Source organism: Thamnophis elegans, chromosome 1, assembly GCF_009769535.1.
Source record: "Thamnophis elegans isolate rThaEle1 chromosome 1, rThaEle1.pri, whole genome shotgun sequence".
NCBI lineage: Eukaryota > Metazoa > Chordata > Lepidosauria > Squamata > Colubridae > Thamnophis > Thamnophis elegans.
This window is the reverse complement of record NC_045541.1, coordinates 16,795,024-16,813,746: the sequence shown is the minus strand read 5'-3', so window position 1 is coordinate 16,813,746 and position 18,723 is coordinate 16,795,024. Positions and strand designations below refer to the sequence as shown.

General features: G+C 42.0%; 1 protein-coding gene across 1 annotated transcript in view; it reads left to right on the top strand.

Moving 5' to 3' along the window:
- FAM171B (family with sequence similarity 171 member B) overlaps positions 1-18,723 on the top strand; it is a 43,646-nt gene that overhangs the window by 963 nt on the left and 23,960 nt on the right. The window contains 1 exon segment of the mRNA XM_032236521.1: positions 16,330-16,563. Coding sequence (XP_032092412.1) covers positions 16,330-16,563 — 234 coding nt within the window.

Sequence of the window (18,723 nt, the reverse complement as noted above, 5' to 3'; positions counted from 1 at the left end):
AAGGGTTTTTTTTTTTTTTCCTAGGTAGGGAAATAAGGCAGTGTTTTTCAACCTTTTTTGTGCAAAGGCACACTTTTTTCATGAAAAAAATCACGAGGCACACCACCATTAGAAAATGTTAAAAAAATTTAACTCTGTGCCTATATTGACTATATATAAAGTAATTTTCCCACGGCACACCTTACACTATGTCACGGCACAGTGGTTGAAAAACACTGAAATAAGGTTGGCTTCTGGAGAGGAGGATTATAATGGTGGTGTAGCATAAACCTTCTCTGGTCCCCAAATGTTTTCTCTCTGGAGAATGTCATCTGCCTCTTTTTAAAAAAAATCCACCTTACTTTTATCTCTTATAGGTAAGCCCCCTCCCCTCCCTTTACTTGCTTCCCTCCCCCTTCAATTTGTGCCTTCAGACAGCTTTTCCCCAGGTGTAGGTAGGTGCCTTCCCTTTGATGCCTCAGCTTTTCCTTATAAGTCTAGCAGACTCCCCTTTTCTCAGGGGGATTACATTAGACCACATGTGTCACTTGTTATTTATGGGTAGGGTTGCTGGGGAAGGGTCTTGACCACTGTGTGCTTAATGAAGCGGCTTCCTTGCCTCTTGGGAGGTGTGAATTAGCCCTCCAGTTGCTCTTCCTTTCCCACTGCGGGGGTTTTAATCTCTCCTGAAGAGCAGCTGCAGCTCTACTTTAAAGTGAATATGAAAGCAGCTCCTTTGGCATATGGCGACTCGATTGTCTTTCGCAATTCCCCTGTAACCACAGAAAGGAAAATATTTTATTCTTATTTATACAAGATGCCTCTGATTGGTAGGCTAGAGTCCATAATTTAAGCACAAGAGGGTTTTGGATTTTTTTTTTTTTTTTGCATATCAAAATTTTGTCTGTTTGTACGTGCACATATGTATTCAGTATATATCTAGATATTTACAGTTCTACATTAGTGCAAATCCTAGTGTTTGAATATTGAGCAACTCCCATTTTCTGCTTTCACTGGGCATTGGTTCAAATAATGTCATGTATGACACATCCAGTCAGGAGTGTAGCTATTCAGTGATCTGTGACTGCATCTTTGATGGTTTTAATTTATGGTTTAATTTACAAAAGAAGTGTTGGTTTGTGACATTGCCTATACTTTTTAATGATAAAGGTTTTCTCTCTCTTCCTAATCAGAGTGAACTTTGCTGTCTCTTTTTCTCTTAAGTCTTCAAATATTATATCATTTAGCATTACCCTTTGAAGGATAAGTGGTGGCTTTGCAATATATTCTGTATGCCACTTGAAAGTGGTCTTTAGTTTGTAAGGTAATAGTGAACATGCCTTAAAAGTAAGTGTATCTTGGATCTTGGCTGCAAAGACTAATCTCGAATTGCTCCCACTCGAATTGCTGATTGCTGTGTGGTTTTAACTTGTCTTTGTATCTTGTCTTGTTTTGTTTGTTTTTGTATCCCCCTTCCCATATGTCTGTTCGCCGCCCTGAGTCCCTCCGGGAATAGGGCGGCATACAAGTCTAATAAATGAAATGAAATCTGTATTTCATCTCCCTTCTGATACAAATCTATGAGCTCATTTGTTTCCTGCCCTCCCCACATATATACCTTCCTGCTAATAGTGAGTACCATGTTTCTTCCATAAGAAGATTCTGAAATGAATCTTGCTTTGCAGATTCTCCTACATTACAGTTATGTTATTAAATAATTGGTACTCATATGAAGCCTTATTTTTAATGTTTGGATCAGAGCTACTTTAAGTTAGCAGCTCATCATTTATGTCTTAAAAATCCTCATATTAATTCAGTATAGCTTGAATGTGTCTCTGGCAAGAGAGTCAAGAATACATTTCTTCTTTATGGAAATGTGACTCTATGGTTAAGCAGCATCCATTTGAAAGATATAGTGATATGATTAAATGAAGCTGGCATTTTTAAATAAGATTAAGAGGGGGGGGATAACTTTGATCCACATATTTATGCAACCTGAGCTTTGCATTTATCTGATAATAAGGTAGGCTATGTAGCATAGTTACAATTTGAGGTTGTGTATTCTTCTGAATTTTCCAATACATTTACCGGTATTTGCTTCAATGACTGAGTAATGATAAAGTGTGGGTTTAAAACATATTATGGAAAATATCATGGAAATAACTGCACATTTGTGGGGGGGGGGCTTTTTAAAAATTCAATGTGCTATTAAAACTGAATGAATTTATTAAGCGCCATGGTGGAGCTGTGGTTAGAATGCAGTACTGCAGGCTATTTCTGCTGACTGCCTGCTGCAAGAAGTTTGGCACCTCAAATTTCACCGGCTCAAGGTTGACTCCGCCTTCCATCCTTCTCAGGTCGGTAAAACGAGGAACCAGATTTTTGGGGCAATATATAGACTCTGTAAACTGTTAGAAAGGGCTGTAAAGAACTGTGAAGCATGCTAGGGCTCTTGAGAATTGATCCTATAGAACAGTGTTTCTCAACCTTGGCAACTTGAAGATGTCTGGACTTCAACTCCCAGAATTCCCCAGCCAGCGAATGCTGGCTGGGGAATTCTGGGAGTTGAAGTCCGGACATCTTCAAGTTGCCAAGGTTGAGAAACACTGCTATAGAATAAGGAGATTACTTTATATTTTAAGAATAAAGGAAAAATGTCACGACCAATCTTCCTCAGCTTCAGTATGCAAAATATAGAATAAGAGAATAATAAATGAATAATAACAAATAATAAATGATGTCACAAATAAGAGAAGGATTTGAATCCAGGTGTTCTTGGTCAAAATTCAACACATAAACTGGTCTGACTAGCTATATTGGATAGCAGCTTCCATAATACTCAATATCAGTTGGGCACTGAAGTTCAGTGATGGCTAACCTTTTTCTAAAGGTGTGTCAAAAGTGTGCGTGTGCACGCTATCGCATGTGCACGTGTGCCCACCCACCTGTGCATGTGTGTGCAACCCCCTGCACATGCGTGCATGATCCTCCCCTGCACATGCGTGCCTCCCCCCCCCTGTGCACATGTGCATGGAATTCTTTCATGGTGCAGGGTGGTGATAGGAATCTTAGAGCTTGAACAAATTTACTGTCAAACACCATCCCCCCCCCCAAATAAAATTAACGTATGTTTAGTGGTCATTCTATATATTATATATTATTTTGTGTTTATTTACTTGCTTGCTACTTTTAAGATAAAAACCATGAGGAGGAGAAGGAGCCTGTTCTAATCACTGGTCCCTGTCATCCCGCCCGCTGCTTCAAATCTTTCAATTACAGTCACCTGAATTGGATTAGCTCTGAGGATGAATAACTAAAGCTGTGGCTGCTTCTCTCATAAGAACAGCCTTGCATCGCACACTGAAGCACTGATTGATCTAGTTACATAGGTCAGGACAACTATGGTAACTGAATCTTGCAAGTTTAAATAATTCTCTTTTTTTCTTCACTTTATCTTTGGGTGAACTAAGGAGAGGCCTGTGTTGAGAGATTTTCTCAAATTAATTTCTTAGAAAGGACTTAAGCCCTGCTTATCTGACCACTCCACTCCTTTGCTAGCAGCTTTTCTGGCTTACCTTTAAGGCCATTCCCTATGTCCTCTGCAAGCATTTACCAGACTGAAACGTTGATTGGTCCCATCATTATCCAAATCCTTAAGAATACCAAGTATTGCATGTAACTTAGAGAAAGGATAGCAAAAGGTTGGTGGATAGCTGTCCATTTTTTATTTTTATTTTTATTTTTGGTGAATTGTGATTATAGCTATTATAGTTGGTACCTATTTTTTTTTTTTTACAAAGAATCCAAATCTAATCCTGGGTTGAAAAAAAACGTGATATTCTTCAGGCTTAGAAATGCATGCAGTTAAACAGCACATGCCATTTGGACCTTTTATTTTATTTTTTTACAAAGAGATGTTGGGTGTTTCAGGGCCTTTTCTGTCATAATTCTTGAAATGAATCAAGAATTATATGGATTTTAGTGGGGGGGGGGAATTAAATTACTCAAATGTAACATCTTGCTGACAGTATTTTTTTTCCTGAGTTTGGAGATAAATTTATTTGGTTTTTATCCCCCCCCCCTTTTTTTTTTTCTGTGCTAGCTATCCGGCATCTTTGTATTATTACTGCTTCAGAAATCAGTCTCTCTTGGTCACTAAGATAGTGTAAAGAGGTTTCTAAAAAAAATAATTGCATGGTAAAATGCTGAAGGGGCCTCTGAGGATGATGATGGTGATAATGATGATTCTGACAACATTTCAAGTAGTTGTCTAACATCAAAAGTCTCCAAATTTTCTTGGTTCCCTTAGTGACTTAATCTTTTAATGGTACCCCTAGGCCCATGATGGCGAACCTATGGCACGCATGCCAAAGGTGTGTGCTATAGGTTCGCCATCTGGGTCTAGGGCACCATGCAGAGACCTTTCTGTTGCTCAGCTCCACTCCACTGCGCATGCATGCATGCCTCCCACCGGCCAGCTGATTTTCGGGTCTCTGCCACACAGATGGCCTCTGGAGCCTGGGAGAGGCCATTTTTCCCCTCCCAGAGACTTGAGGAAAGCCTCCCGAGCTTGGGGAGGGCAAAAACGCCCACCCGTCGTGGCGCAGGAGGCCGAGTAGGCCAGGTGAGGGGGGGTGCATATGCAGGGTGGGTCGCACATGTATGCCCTGGGGTGCGGGTGCATTGCATTGTGAGTGGGCACACACGATTTCGGCATGCAAGGAGAAAAAAGGTTAGCAATCACTGCCCTAGGCCAAAAGAAATGTATGGTTTTAGTTTTTGGGAGTCGCTTGCCATTCCTCTTGTATGCAATTGTTCAGGTTGTGACTCTCCCTCCTGCCTTCCACACCCATTACAGATACATCCAACCAAGGAATTATAGACTCTAGACCAGAAGTGTCAAACCCAAGGCCTGCAGGCTGGATCCGGCCCACCGAGTGCTTAGATCTGGCCCTCGGGGCCACCCTGGAAACAGCGAAGGACTGTCCCTTGGTCCCTCCATCAGCGAAAACGGGCTCTCGAGCTCCATTTTCAGCTGCGACGGCCTTCTACAACCCTCTGCCAGTGAAAATGGATCTCACAGTGTTAAGACTCATGATTTGTGTGTCTTGTCTGGATTACTTTTAAGAGCAGACAGTCTGGGTCATTTAATGCTGCATTTCTTTGAGTCCCAGTTTATCTGGATCAGAAAGTGATGCTGTGGATTAGTGGTCTCCTTATTATATTTATAGCATGTACATCTGGCATCTCCATGGCTGTAGTCTGTATTGGATGGTCTTAAGTGTGATGGTGGTGGTGGGGTTTGCGCTTATGTGTGAAATTAGAAATATTGTATGATACTGAGTTTCTTTTCCTTGGTATTAGTATGTAGATTGATCTCTTCCAGTCTGTTGGCTGCTGTGATGTTCCCAGATTTGCTGGCATTACTTGGTTACAATCTTTACTATTTCTTTTGTTTGCCATATATATTTTATATCATTAAAATCTGGGCCAATCTCTTTGGAGAAAGCTGTTCCTTGAAACAGCAATTATTGTACCAGAAAGTATTTTCTCATGACCACCAAGCCCCCGCTTCAACCCAACTATTTGTGGCAGGATACACACGTGTCTTAAAAAGATGGGGCTGATCATATAGGACAGGCCATTAAATCTTTTTGACTTGTTCAGTAGAACTGTTATTCTACAGAAAAACTATTAGTTTTTGTCACAATTAAAACGGATGTCACCAGATAGATGCACTTGAAGAAGATGATGATGATATCCATTCATTGTGTCTTGACTCAACGATTCTGTCTCTCCACATCTTTCAATCTTGCACTACTATGAGTTGCTCTATGTTCTGGCTGGTGTCACCTTTAATGGTGTCCAGCTGCTGTGTTCTTTGACAGCCTGCTTTCCTTTTACTGCTGATTCTTCCAAACGTAATTGATTTCTGCAATGAATTCCCCCACATGGCACGGTCAAAATAAGTGAGACGCTGTTTTATGATTTTGCCTTCCGGTGACATGTATGCTGTTATGCTCTCCAGTACTTGCTGGTTAAATCACCTCTGCTGTCCAATAAAAACGCAGGAGCCTTCTCTAGCATGACAGCTCAGATGAGTCAGTTTTCTTTCTGTCACACATACAAAAACATAAAAATCATGATTTTATGCATCTTGATTCTGTGTTTCCCCCAAAATAAGATAGTGTCTTATTCTCTTTTGACCCCTGAAATAAGCACTTGGCCTTATTTTTGGGGAGGACTTATTATTTTTGAGGTGCAGGAGGTAGCGAGCATGGTCACCTCGTAGCTGCTGCTGTCGTGCAATATTTTCAGGGAGGGCTTATTTTAGCGCATGTGCTCAAAAGCCCGAGTGGGCTTATTATCCGGGGAGGTGTTATTTTCAGGGAAACAGGGTAATGCTGTATATGCTTTATATTTGGGGAAAATCTGCTTGTGCGTTAAAAAATTGCTTTTGGGTACTTTAGTTAGAACATTATTAAGGAACAAGCATGTGGAAATGCACTTGCCTGCAAACCTAATAGACAGGGATCCAGTTCTCAGGATAGTCTGTACCATTTTAGGAGGCAGATTGGGAGTGAGGTCTGGAGGTAAAGGTTTGTAGCAGAATTATTCAATATACTTCCAACAGGTCTAGAAAGAGGTAAATGCTGTCCCTTTGATGTGGAATTTGAATGCATGAGATGAACTAAAATATAAAGTTGGATCAACATATTACTATAATCCAGAATACCAAGGCTAAAGATAACCCTCTGTGTCTTTTGTAATCTTCCTCATTCGCTAGCTGGGGAATTCTGGGACTTGAAGTCCAGACATCTTCAAGTTGCCAAGGTTGAGAAACACTGCTCTAGTCTATCATTTCTGCATTTTACTAGTTATGGAGAAATTTGGATGTTAACCAATTCAGGTAGAATAAAAATATGAGACTTTCTGTTTTTGTAGTGTATTGTATAATTTAAGCCCAAAGAAGATTGCATACTGACTTGTATTGTAAAGGTAAAGGTACCCCTCGCACATATGTGCTAGTTGTTCCTGACTCTAGGGGTGTGCACTCGTTTCTGTTTCAAAGCCAAAGAGCCAGCGCTGTCTGAAGACGTTCTCCTTGTCATGTGGTTAGTGTTGTGGCCCAGCAGGAGCCGTTGGAGCTGCAAACAGACTCCGACAGGGAGGGGCCTTATGAGTCAGCTCTGGAAGAGGTGGAGGACCCTGGACAGGGTTCCGACTCCGAGCAGGGCGCAGAGAGGCTGGTTGGTCACCAGGAGGCGCCTGAGGCATGGAGCAGCGGTGAGAGCCGAAGGGAGTGTTCTCATGACGTCAGGCCTTGGAGTAGTGACGAGGAGAAAAGGGAGGTGGTCCTGGATGCCAGGCAACGCCGGGCAGATTGACGGAAAACACAGCTACGCAGTTACAAAAGATAATTGGACTCAGCTGGTTGTAATTAGGCTCCTTTCAAGATTGTATTTAAGAAGGGACTCGGGGAGGAGTCTGATTTGCAGGATTCAACTTCATTCATAACACTGGAGAAGCTGTTATCTGTCTATGTTGAAGTCTGAGTTGCTGCCAAGGTTCTTATCTTTTTGTTTATGCTTGTTTGTTTATGCTTGGGCTTTCAGCCACCGAAGTTTATGTTTCCTGTTAATTAAAGTGCTGTGAAATTCCAGTTAAGCTTGTCTCGGCATTTGTTACTGGGTGGAGGAGGGGGTCAGAACAGTTAGCATGACTAAATGCCCAAAGGCGGACAAAATGCTGTTACCTTCCCATCAAAGGTGGTTCCTATTTTTTTTACTTGCATTTGTATGTGCTTTTGAACTGCAAGGTTGACTGAAGCTGGGACAAGTAACCGGAGCTCTGTTATGCGGCGCTAGGGATTCGAACCGCCAAACTGCTGACCATTCTGATCGACAAGCTCAGCATCTTAGCCACTGAGCCACCACGTCCCTTATAAAGCATTGTACTTTACCACTATACCAATTATGGTTTATTTAGAAGGCCATCATTATGTGGAATAGAAGAGAGTATTTGTAGCTGAAGTTTGAACTGTGGAGTCTTTAGTGCTCTCTGAGTTTGGTTATTTTTTTTGCAGGCACTTCATTAGCCAACTAGGTAACACCATGAGTTCTAGAAGGGAATAGCCTTAATTTTTGGAATCCATCAAAAAGGCAAAGCCTTTTATTCACAATATGACTTGCTCATGGCCTTTTCCAGCAATACAGGTGGTTAAAAAAAAACACCAATTCCTCTTGTATTAATTTAAAATAGGATTTATGCACTGAAAAGTTAAAACAGCCCCATTTAACTAAGTTTTGGAATTAATATTTGAATGTAAAGTTAATCAGTTTAGAGATCCTCTTTCTTGAAGTATTCATTATGAAATTTTAAAAATGCACGGAATGTGCATAGTACACTTAAATGCAAATGACAGTTCTCCCTAGAGTTTTGTTGTTTTTTAAGACAGTGGTGGCTAACCCTTTTCTCCTTGCGTGCCGAAATCACGTGCCTGTTTGATAGTGCATATGCGCGTGCCCACACCCTAATGCAATGCCCCCTATGCATACACACATGACCCACGTGCATGTGCGTGACCCCCTGTGCCCCCACCGCACATGCGCGCGAGCCTCCCGCACCATGTTTTGTGCCTAGCAGGCCTCCCTGCAACCTCCTGGAACAGAAATAGGCTGTAGGGGGGGGACAACCACCCATGCTCCCCCCTCCCGTGCATGTGTACATGTCTTCAGCATGCACAGCAGAGACCCGAAAATCAGCTGGCTGGCAGGACAGGCAGGCGTGTGCACGGTGAAGCTGATCTGGGTGACAGCTCGCATGCCCGCAGAGAGGACTCTGTGTGCCACCTGTGGCAAGCGTGCCAAAGGTTCGGCATCACGGCTATAGTGCCTGGGTGTCAAACTCGATGGCGTTACATGTCGTATTGTGAAGTTTTCTTGCCTTTGCAGAGCCAGGGTGGGTGTGGCCTGTGCATGACGCATCCTGCCCACAGGCCGCCAGCTTGGCAGGCCTGCTATAGTGGCAGCACAATAGCCATTCTTTCTTTTACAGCAACATTCTTCTAAGAGAAACAGAGCTCCTATTCTCACCTTCTACTTATCAGTTCACTAGAGGAAAAAGTCTGTGTTTGTGTGCCTGGCCCACCTCCAGACCTGTGACAGACTCACACAGAGAGGCAAAGCTTCCCTCTGAGTTATCCTACTGGAGTGAGCTGAATCTATTAGCTGCTTTTATTGTTGGCCTTCTGTGATACTGTGCATGCTGAATTAATGTAGTGAGAAGACTGGTATTTTCAGCATAACAGATTTCTTCTTTATAGGTCAGTGCACCTTTCATATCTTTAATAAGTCTGAGCAGGAAATAGCATGAGTGAGACATGGAATATGATGGTATTCATTCAACCATGACCAAATAAATCACCCTGCACATGGGGTTCGGAGATCCTTGGCAAGTGAGATGCACATTGGAGACAACGTCTGGTAAAATCTGAAGTTTACATCAGGAATTTTTTAAACAGAGCAAACTGAAAAGACTGTAAAAAGATCCCTGGACGAATTTAGTGCTAAGGAACAGAATGAGATTCCATACATCTTTGATGCAGAAATGTTCTTTAACATACCCCCCCCCCCCCCCTTATTGGCTGCTTATGCCATAGATTAGCCTTTTCAGATTTAGAAAGTTGGATTAGGGGTTGTGAAACTGTTCTGACCCCTCCTCCGTCCAGTAACGAATGCCGAGACAAGCTTAACTGGAATGTACTTTAATTAGCAAAACACCAAAACCTCGGTGGCTGAAAGCCAAGCATAACAAACAGATAAAGACCTTGGCAGCAACTCAGACAAACTCAGGCAGCAATAAACACAGATAAGGCTTGGCAGCAATCCAGCCTGCCAAGCTCACAGTACTGTCCTCCGACATTCACTCCTGCATTGACTTCTACAAAGAGGGCCGTGTGCACAAGTAGCTTTTATAGTCTGGAGAGGAGCTAATGACCACCAACTGAGTACAATCACCTGTAATTTCGTAATTGCTCCTGACGCCTAGTAGCTCTTTGATGGCGTGCATCCAGGAACAACTCACTGCTGGCTTCTGGATCACTCCCCCTTGTCTCCTCCCCACTGGTCCAAGGCTCAAGCGCCTTCTGGTGGCCAACCAGTCTCTCTGCGCCCTGCTCGGAGTCGGAACCCTGTCCAGGATCCTCCACATCCTCCAAAGCCTACTCATAGGGCCCCTCGCTGTCGGAGTCTGGTGGCAGCTCCAACGGCTCCTGCTGGGCCACAACAGGAAACTATAGTTCATGGGGCAAATGCTTGTTTTTATGGGGGCTGTGAGATAAGAATGGACAGCAGGCAAGCGGCAGAGTTTCAGGCCTGAGCCTCGGCCTTTTGGGGGCCAAGGGTAGGGCATCCTGGGTGGTGGCAGCTTCCTTACTGATGAGCTGGTCTGTCCAACTGTCTGGCTGGTAACTTCTTCACTTGCAGGCCTGCCAGACACAGCCATAATGGCAGAAGAGGGCCAGGATGTGGCCCTTTACAGAAAAAAATTGCTAACTCCTGACCAAGACATTAAAAGTACCTTAACAGAGAAAGTGTTTAGTGACATGGCTATGACCATCTTCATCTTCTCATCCTTACTGTCATGTTTTCTTGGCAAGATGTGGAAAAAAAATGGCAGAAATAGTAGATCTTTTTTTTTTTTTAAAAAAGACAACTTTCAAGGATTACCCTGTAACACATTTTTAAAACATTTCTCTTGCACCTTTTATAAGATGGGGATTGTAGGTATTAAGAGATTAAAGAAGCTGCCCATAGACAACAATATATACGGTGTCCTAATTTAATCTAAAAACGAAACTCAAAAACTTAATTTTCTGGCTGGAGATTAGGATAGCATCTTCTTGCTCTTCTGGGTTTATAGGCCGAATGGTATATCACTTTCACAAGGTTAGCATCATCTTGGAGTTTCATAGAAAATTGCCAAAGGAGAAGTTTTTATGTGATGTAACTCCCAGAGTTTTCATAATCAAGGTCTTAAATATATATGAGGAGGGTTGTTCTTCCTAAGCTCTGAACAAGTATTTATTGAGTGTCAGGATTGGCATATCTTCTTCAGACACTGTACAGGTAGTCCTCGGCTTACAACGGTTCATTTAGTGACAATTCAAAGTTACAACAGCAATTAAAAATTATAACTCATGACCATTTTTCACAGTGATGGTCTTTGCAGCATCCCAATGATCACGTGATCGAAATTCAGATGCTTGGCCACTGATTCATAGTTATGATCTTTGTTGTGTCCCAAGGCCAATGTGATCCCTTTTTTGCGATCTTCTGACAAGCAACATCAATGGGGAAGCCTGATTCACTTAACAACTGTATTACTAACTAATCGCCTGCAGTTATTCGCTTAACAACTGTGGTAAGAAAGGTCGTAAAATGGGGCAAAACTCACTTAACAAATGTCTCACTTAACAACATATATTTTGGGCTCAATTGTGGTCGTAAGTCGAGAGCTACCTGTACCTCCTGATGGAAATGATGCAGAAAGACAGTCAACAATACGATTTAGTGTGATCTAAAATCCTGTGTCATTGCTGTTTGGCAGCTTAATATGTTAGAGATTAGAAGAACTGCTGTTTTGAGGGATTTGGACCATTTAATCTTATTTCAGAGGTGTGGCAAGGCTATTGACAATCTTAGAAGATCTTAAGAGCACAATGACCAGGTGGAGGAGACTGGGCTTGGCAAAGCAGAACACAACAACCCTCCCCCCCCCCCCAAATTGGGGATGCTGCAAAGAAGAAAACACACACACATCCTTTCCTCCCTATGCAAGCCAGTCCCTTGCCACTGAGTAGCAGATTCTCATCAGCCTGTCAGGCAGTGGGAACAAGGGTAGAATTCTAGGCCTTGTTAAGGTACCTTTCTAGTCCCTGGCCCTGCCAACTCTAATGACATTCTGTTGTGTTTATCAGTCCTCCTTACTTCCAGCAATCTGAACGGCAGCCCATAGCAACTGCCATTTCTGACAGCTCATGAAGTTGATTTATTTTGCATAGCATTGCAGCTGCCTTCCAGATCCTCAGTTTCCACCACCTTGCACTACTCTCCCTCTCCCCACCTAATTTTCCCCCCAGATTTCCTAGGGAACTGTCATGGTATGTAAATATCTTTATCAATTAATGATGCAGCTGCACCAAAGATCCCACCACATGTCTCTCCTCACCACTCTCACTCCTTGCTGACTCTAGCTGCCAGATGACTCTAGCAAAGGTTTCAAACTTATTGAGACCCCAGAACCTGAGTTTTAAGTCGTGCTTAAGAGGTGAAGCTCTGGTGATAGAAAAATTGGCTGTTTGAAATTTTTTTTGTCCTTAGACTCTCGAAGTAAATTTATTAAGTTTTCATATAACCTAAAATTTGAGGGAACATAGTTTGAAATACCCTGGTCTACATTTATTAATGCCTACCTATAAGAGTGATTTGCACAGTGGGTTGAGTTAAATGCCATGTCCTTCCCTCTATTAGCTCCAGTAGGGTGACTAAAGAGGCAAATCAGTGTATGTTTGAAATCTAGAATCTGCAAAATATGTATTCACAATAAACAGCAATGCAAATTTGATTCCTGGAATCAGCAACACAACAGTGACACTCAACATGCTAATGATTAGCAAATTTTCCCAGGTATGATTTGCAATTATTTTTTTAAAAAGTTTATTTCAAAGACAAACAAAACCATGGTTTTTTTTTAAAAAAAAATAATTACCGTATTTTTGGACTATAAGACGTTCCGGACTATAAGACACACCTAGCTTTTGGGGAAGAAGACAAGAAAAAAAAATCTGCCTCTGCCTCCCAGCAATTTGCTTCCTTGCAGCAAACAGCCTGGTCAGCTTCAGCACAGCCTGATTTAGCATGAGCAGCTGATTGGTGGTTGGATTGGCCTCCCGGAATACCACCTATCAGTTGTTCCAGACTGCAGGGATCACAGCTCATTGCAGCCACCTACCACCCCCTTCGTGTGCCCAATTTCCGGCCTCTGTGAATAACTTTTCGGCCTCCGCGCATCCCATTTTCAGCCCATTCCACCTATTCCCACCACCTAGAATGGGCCAAAAAAGGGACATACGGCGGCTGAAAATGAGATGCGCGGAGGCAGTGATAGGTGGCGGTGATGGGTGGTGATTCCCGCAGCCTGGAAAAGCTGATAGGTTGTATTCCGGGAGGCCAATCCAACCGCCAATCAGCTGCTCATGCTAAATCAGTCTGTGCTGAAGCTAACCAGGCTGTTTGCTGCAAGGAGGCAAATTGCTGGGAGGCAGAGGCCAAAGGTTATTAGGAACTGAGGAAGTGAGATTTCTAAATAAGCACTGTTTTATCTTAAGAAGCATGAACGACTTATTACAGGAGGGACTGCCTCCACATGCATTAAAGGAAAGTCAGAATTTTGAACTTGTTTATGAGCCAAACAGAAGTTGTTGCTACAAGTGTCTCTCCTTAGAGTAGCTATAGAAAACATGTGAGCCAGACTTCATTGACAGGAATTCAAGTGGTAATCAGTCATATCTGAAGGCATAGCATCCAGGAATCCATTGCTGCCTCCACTGAGGATCCTTGAAACATATATATTCTTTTAATATGCGTTCACCCATTATTGATTGCATTAATAAGTAGCCCTAATAAATAAATAAAAAGCACTTAGTTTATTTCTGAACACCAGAACTGAGTGCTTGCTAGTAGAGAGCCAACATGGAAGCTGCTTTGCACAATAATGTGTGCTAGTGAACTTCAGAGCCTTGAATAGATTAGATTATTTATTGTATTTGTATTCTGTATTTCTTCTTGAAGCTCAAAGTGGTCTAGTAGAGAAGGAGGATATCCTTTTATTTTATGGTCACATCAGCAAACCTGTGAGGAAAATCAGGATGAGAAGAGACTGTCCTAAAAAGTTCTGTAGGGAACTGGGGAACATGGGGCTGCCCTTGAAGAGTGTTCGAAGACTCCAGTTAGTCCAGAACGCAGCCGCGCGAGCGAATGTGTGTGCACCCAGGTATACCCACGTCACACCTATCCTCCGCGAGCTGCACTGGCTACCCATTAGTCTCCGAATCCGCTTCAAGGTGCTGGTCGCTACCTATAAAGCCCTACATGGCATCGGACCTGGGTACCTGAGAGACTGCCTCTTGCCGATTACCTCCCTCAGACCGATTAGATCTCACAGGTTAGGTCTCCTCCGGATTCCATCTGCCAGCCAATGTCGGCTGGCGACCCCCCCGGGGGAGAGCCTTCTCTGTTGCAGCTCCAGTCCTCTGGAATGATCTCCCTGTCGAGATCCGGACCCTTACTACCGTCCTGGCTGCTCCAGCTGGCCGGGGGGCCTGTGAATATCCAGCCCCACGGAAATTGTGAATGTTGTGGTTTTGTTTTTAAAGTGTTGTCTTTGTCTAGTTTTCCCCCTTTCCCTTGTCTATTGTGAGCCGCCCAGAGTCCTTCGGGAGTGGGCAGCATACAAGACAAATAAAATCAAATCAAAATCAAATCAAATCAAACATAAATGTGAGTTTTCTTAGTTCTACAACAAACAATCAGTACAATACTTAGACTCTGCTGCTTTTCGAAGGCCTATCTTCCAGTTCTTGAAAATGTCCATTGAAAGCAACAGCTCTGTTCCCCTTCTACGCAACTTTCTACCTTCATTATTGGAAATGTGACTGGATGACATGCGATGGGCCCAGCACTACAGCACGAAGCCTCAGCTATCGTGGCCCAGCAGCAGGGTTCAAAGCCCCAGTTTTCCTCATTGCCCTGTACTCAAGGCATCTGTAGCTTTGTGCTTCCCTACTCCATCACGCTATCAGATCTTCTCCATCTTCTGGTGTCCACCGTTACTTAGGCCTGCCTAGTAAGACCCTTCACGGGGCAACCTGCTGGCCACATGTAATTCTGTAATATTATGAGGAAAGCACCCCCATGTGCTCTTGAAAAGAAGACCCCATGCAGCCAGTAGTTGCTTGTGAAGAGCCAGTCTTGAGTATGCTTGATCAGCGAGAACAAAAAGACAGCAAAGGGCATAAAACAGCAGAGTTTAGGGCAACAGAGACTATGAAATGAAGGGCCCCAAAATAGCAGAGATGGGGAGATAGGTAGGTAGAGAGAGTTGTAGCAACCTTGCAGTCATAAGTGAGAGCAAGCTTCCAAGTGTCAAAATTTTGATTACATGAGCTCAGAGGCACTGTAGCAGCTGTAATTTTGGGGATTGGACATAAGGTACTATTTGTTTACCTTCGCTGTAATTTGAAACAGTCAATGAAAAATTGGTTTGCAACTGGAAGGCTATCAGTACAGTCCGCCCAATAATCTCAGATAAGTTGCTAAGGGTATACAGTATTTTCTAACTGGTAATTGAGGAAATATTGAGCCAAAGATAACACATTTTATCTGAGTTACAGATTTTTAACCTTTCCATTTTTATTCCAGGTTAAATTTTCTTGGCCTTAAAATCAAAACAGTAGCTATAGAATGATAGCATTAACTGTTACAGTGAAATGGCATCTTCAGGTGAAACAAGGTTTTTTTGGGAGTATGGGAATTTGCTTTTCGGTACCAAAATACTTCAGGAAAAATAGGATTTAAGATCCTCCACTATTTCTGAACAAGGCTTAGAAAAACGATTACTGTATATAGCAATTTATATTCAGGATGTAAATCATCCTGCTTTCTGCATTTGCAACATATAGAGTGCACAAAGCTTTAGTCTCTCTGTAAGTGTAATTTTTCAGAGAACGTCAGCTTCCAAATTATATAAAAATTATATTTAGCTTCAGATGAAATAATATTTGATTGCTATTGATGTAACTGAATATGTGCTGAAGAAAACTGTGAACTACCAAATTGGAAATGTGATTGAAGTCAACCTAACTTGCCTGGTGAAATGTATTTATTCTATTCCGTCCACCATATATACCTCATAAATATGCAGAGGAACTCTATTGGTTTTATGCCATAGCCCGTCTCATACTTTTTCCTCTTCTATCTTTCTGTCTACTTTTTCACTTGAAGGTGGGGGATATTCTGCACAAGTCATCCTTATGGATCTTCAAAATCAGTGTACGCTTTATAGGATATAAGTAAGAAAATGCAAATATGTATTTCTCCATAGAAGTCTTAGCAATCCAGTTACTATGGATCATGTTTTGCTTTCTTTGAAGTCATGAAACCTGCAAATGTTTCCTAGATGTTCAAAAATGCATCCCCAAGAAATCAAAAACCACTCTTTTTTTTTAAAAAAAAGTGCTGGAATTTAAATAAAATAATTGAGATTACTCTTTTCTTTTCTTTCTTATAGCACCTATGTTTACCCTGAAAGTGCAAGTTAATGATATAATCAGTCACCAGTACCTACAGCAAGCTGTTGTGGACATCTTTGTCAACTATACGAAAACAAATTCTACTCTAACTGGAAAGAATGGAGCAGTATTGATACAGGTTCCCTATCAGCTAGGTCTGAGTTTAACCATTGTTTCTTATAAAGATGGTTACATGTTAACACCTTTACCTTGGAAAACTGGGAGAATGCCAAGTAAGTAAGCAAGCTTAAGAACACCTTTTTAAAAAAAAAATATTTTCTTTAAGCCAATTTTTTAAAAGTTAATTATGTAGTTCTTTAGGTGGCATATGCTTTTCATCTTGCCCTCTCCATTTTCCCCTTCCTTTCTACCCATTTAATTTCCTTTTTAAAAATTTGTTCTGTGATTCAGTTGTTATTTTCATTGAGCAAAATCACTTAGTAATTCATTTATTTCATATTGGTCACTTATTTTTGCTTTTTCCTATGTTCGTCACCCTTTCAGTCTTCACCCAATCTCCTTTATTTTTTACACACAATGCCACCTAAATAATCCATTCTCACTGCATTAAATGTACCTTTGTTCCTCCTAACTTACGAAATCCTCAGTGCCATATAATAAAATGAGTAGAAGTATGCCCTTAGGAACAGACATTTGTTGTTTTAATAAACATTCATTTCTCGCAACAGACCACATGTGATACACTATCTTTCTCCTAGCCTTTGCACAATTACATTTTGTCAATCCATATTTTTGTCAAATCCAGTTTTTTGGATTTCTATTTCTTGTTGTATCATCTGGTCCACCGGTCACCCACTGGTGGTCCGTGGACTGGTAGTCCATGGGGAAATTTTGGTGTTCCACAGAAAAATCATTTGCATTTGTTTATATTGCACATAATCAGGGGTCCTCAAACTGTGGCCCCTGGGATGGATACATGCAATGACTGTTAGTGTTGCTGCAGAGAGTCTCCCCCTTTGGGGTCTTTTTGTATGGGTAGGAGAGGGGCACAAATTCTGACTTGAGGTCTGCTTCGGCCTCCTGGTGTGGGCCTTTGGGTGAAGGCTGGAGGGAAGTGCCGCTGGTGGCGAAGAGCTGGAGGACCTTGTTCCAGTGCATCATGGCCTGGAACTGGCTGACCATCTCGGCCCGCTGAGCCTCCAGGCGCCAGTACCTGGCCTTGCACTCCCACAGGATTTCCCTTTGCTTGCAAAGTCTATGCTCATAGTCCTCATTGAAGGCTTCTACTGAGCCTCCTTCTCGGTCAGATCCAATTTGAACTGAGCTGTTTTGTCAACTCTTTTTTGCGATGGCTGCTTAGCTCCCAACAACTGCTTCCTGTTGGGGCCCTAAGGAGCCTGTGTGGCAGGCGAGGAGTGACTGGGAAGGGAGGGGCGAGTAGAGGTTGGTGAAGTGCCCCTTGACGTGAGTGACATTGAGTTAGCCACACCCACCCAGTCACATGACCGTTTAGCCATGCCCACCCAGCTGGTCATTAGGCAGATCATATTAGTGGTCCATGGGATTTAAAATTATGAATTTAGTGGTCCATGAGGTCTGAAAGGTTGGAGACCCCTGATCTGGTTAAACTTTGTTGAAAATAACTTACGTTTTCAACTAACAACATGGGACATTCTGCATGCATAAATGGACATATATTCATGCTTCTCCCCCCAAAATAACATGTTTAGCAGATGAAATGTAAAATTAAAATTACTGTATATAAGGAGGAGAAATGGAGGCTTCAATACATAAATTTCTGTATGTATTGAAACTTCCATTTCTTTTTATTAAGATATACATGAATAAAAAAACCTGAATATATTCTTCACGCAAAAGGTAAAGAGCATATCTAGCAAAATTACAAAGAATTATGCTCAAAATGAATCTTCTTTTTCCTTCTCCACAAGGCAAGAAGAAAGGAAAACAAATCCTATCCTGATATCTGTAAAAATCAGATTTCTGCTACTACTACTAAATTTTAGCTGGTTACTTTCATACTTTTTTCATTATGTTAGTTGTCATACATAAAATCTTCTATAGTCAAATGATTAGGCTTATATACAAAAATCTATAAATTTCCATTATTTTTAATATAAAGTGTGTCAAGTGTATGAGTAATATATAGAAAATATAAAAACGTGTTGAGAGATTTAGGGCTTTGCTCATACAATGATAGCAATAGCGATAGCACTTAGACTTGTATACTGCTTTACAGTGCTTTATGGCCCTCTCTAAGCGGTTTACAGAGTCAATATATTGACCCCCAAAATTTGGATCCTCATTTTACCGGCCTCGGAAGGATATTGAGTCAGCCTTGAGCTGGTGAGGATCAAACTGCTGGTAGTGAGCAGAATTAGCCTGCAATAATGAATTCTAACCCATGCGCCACC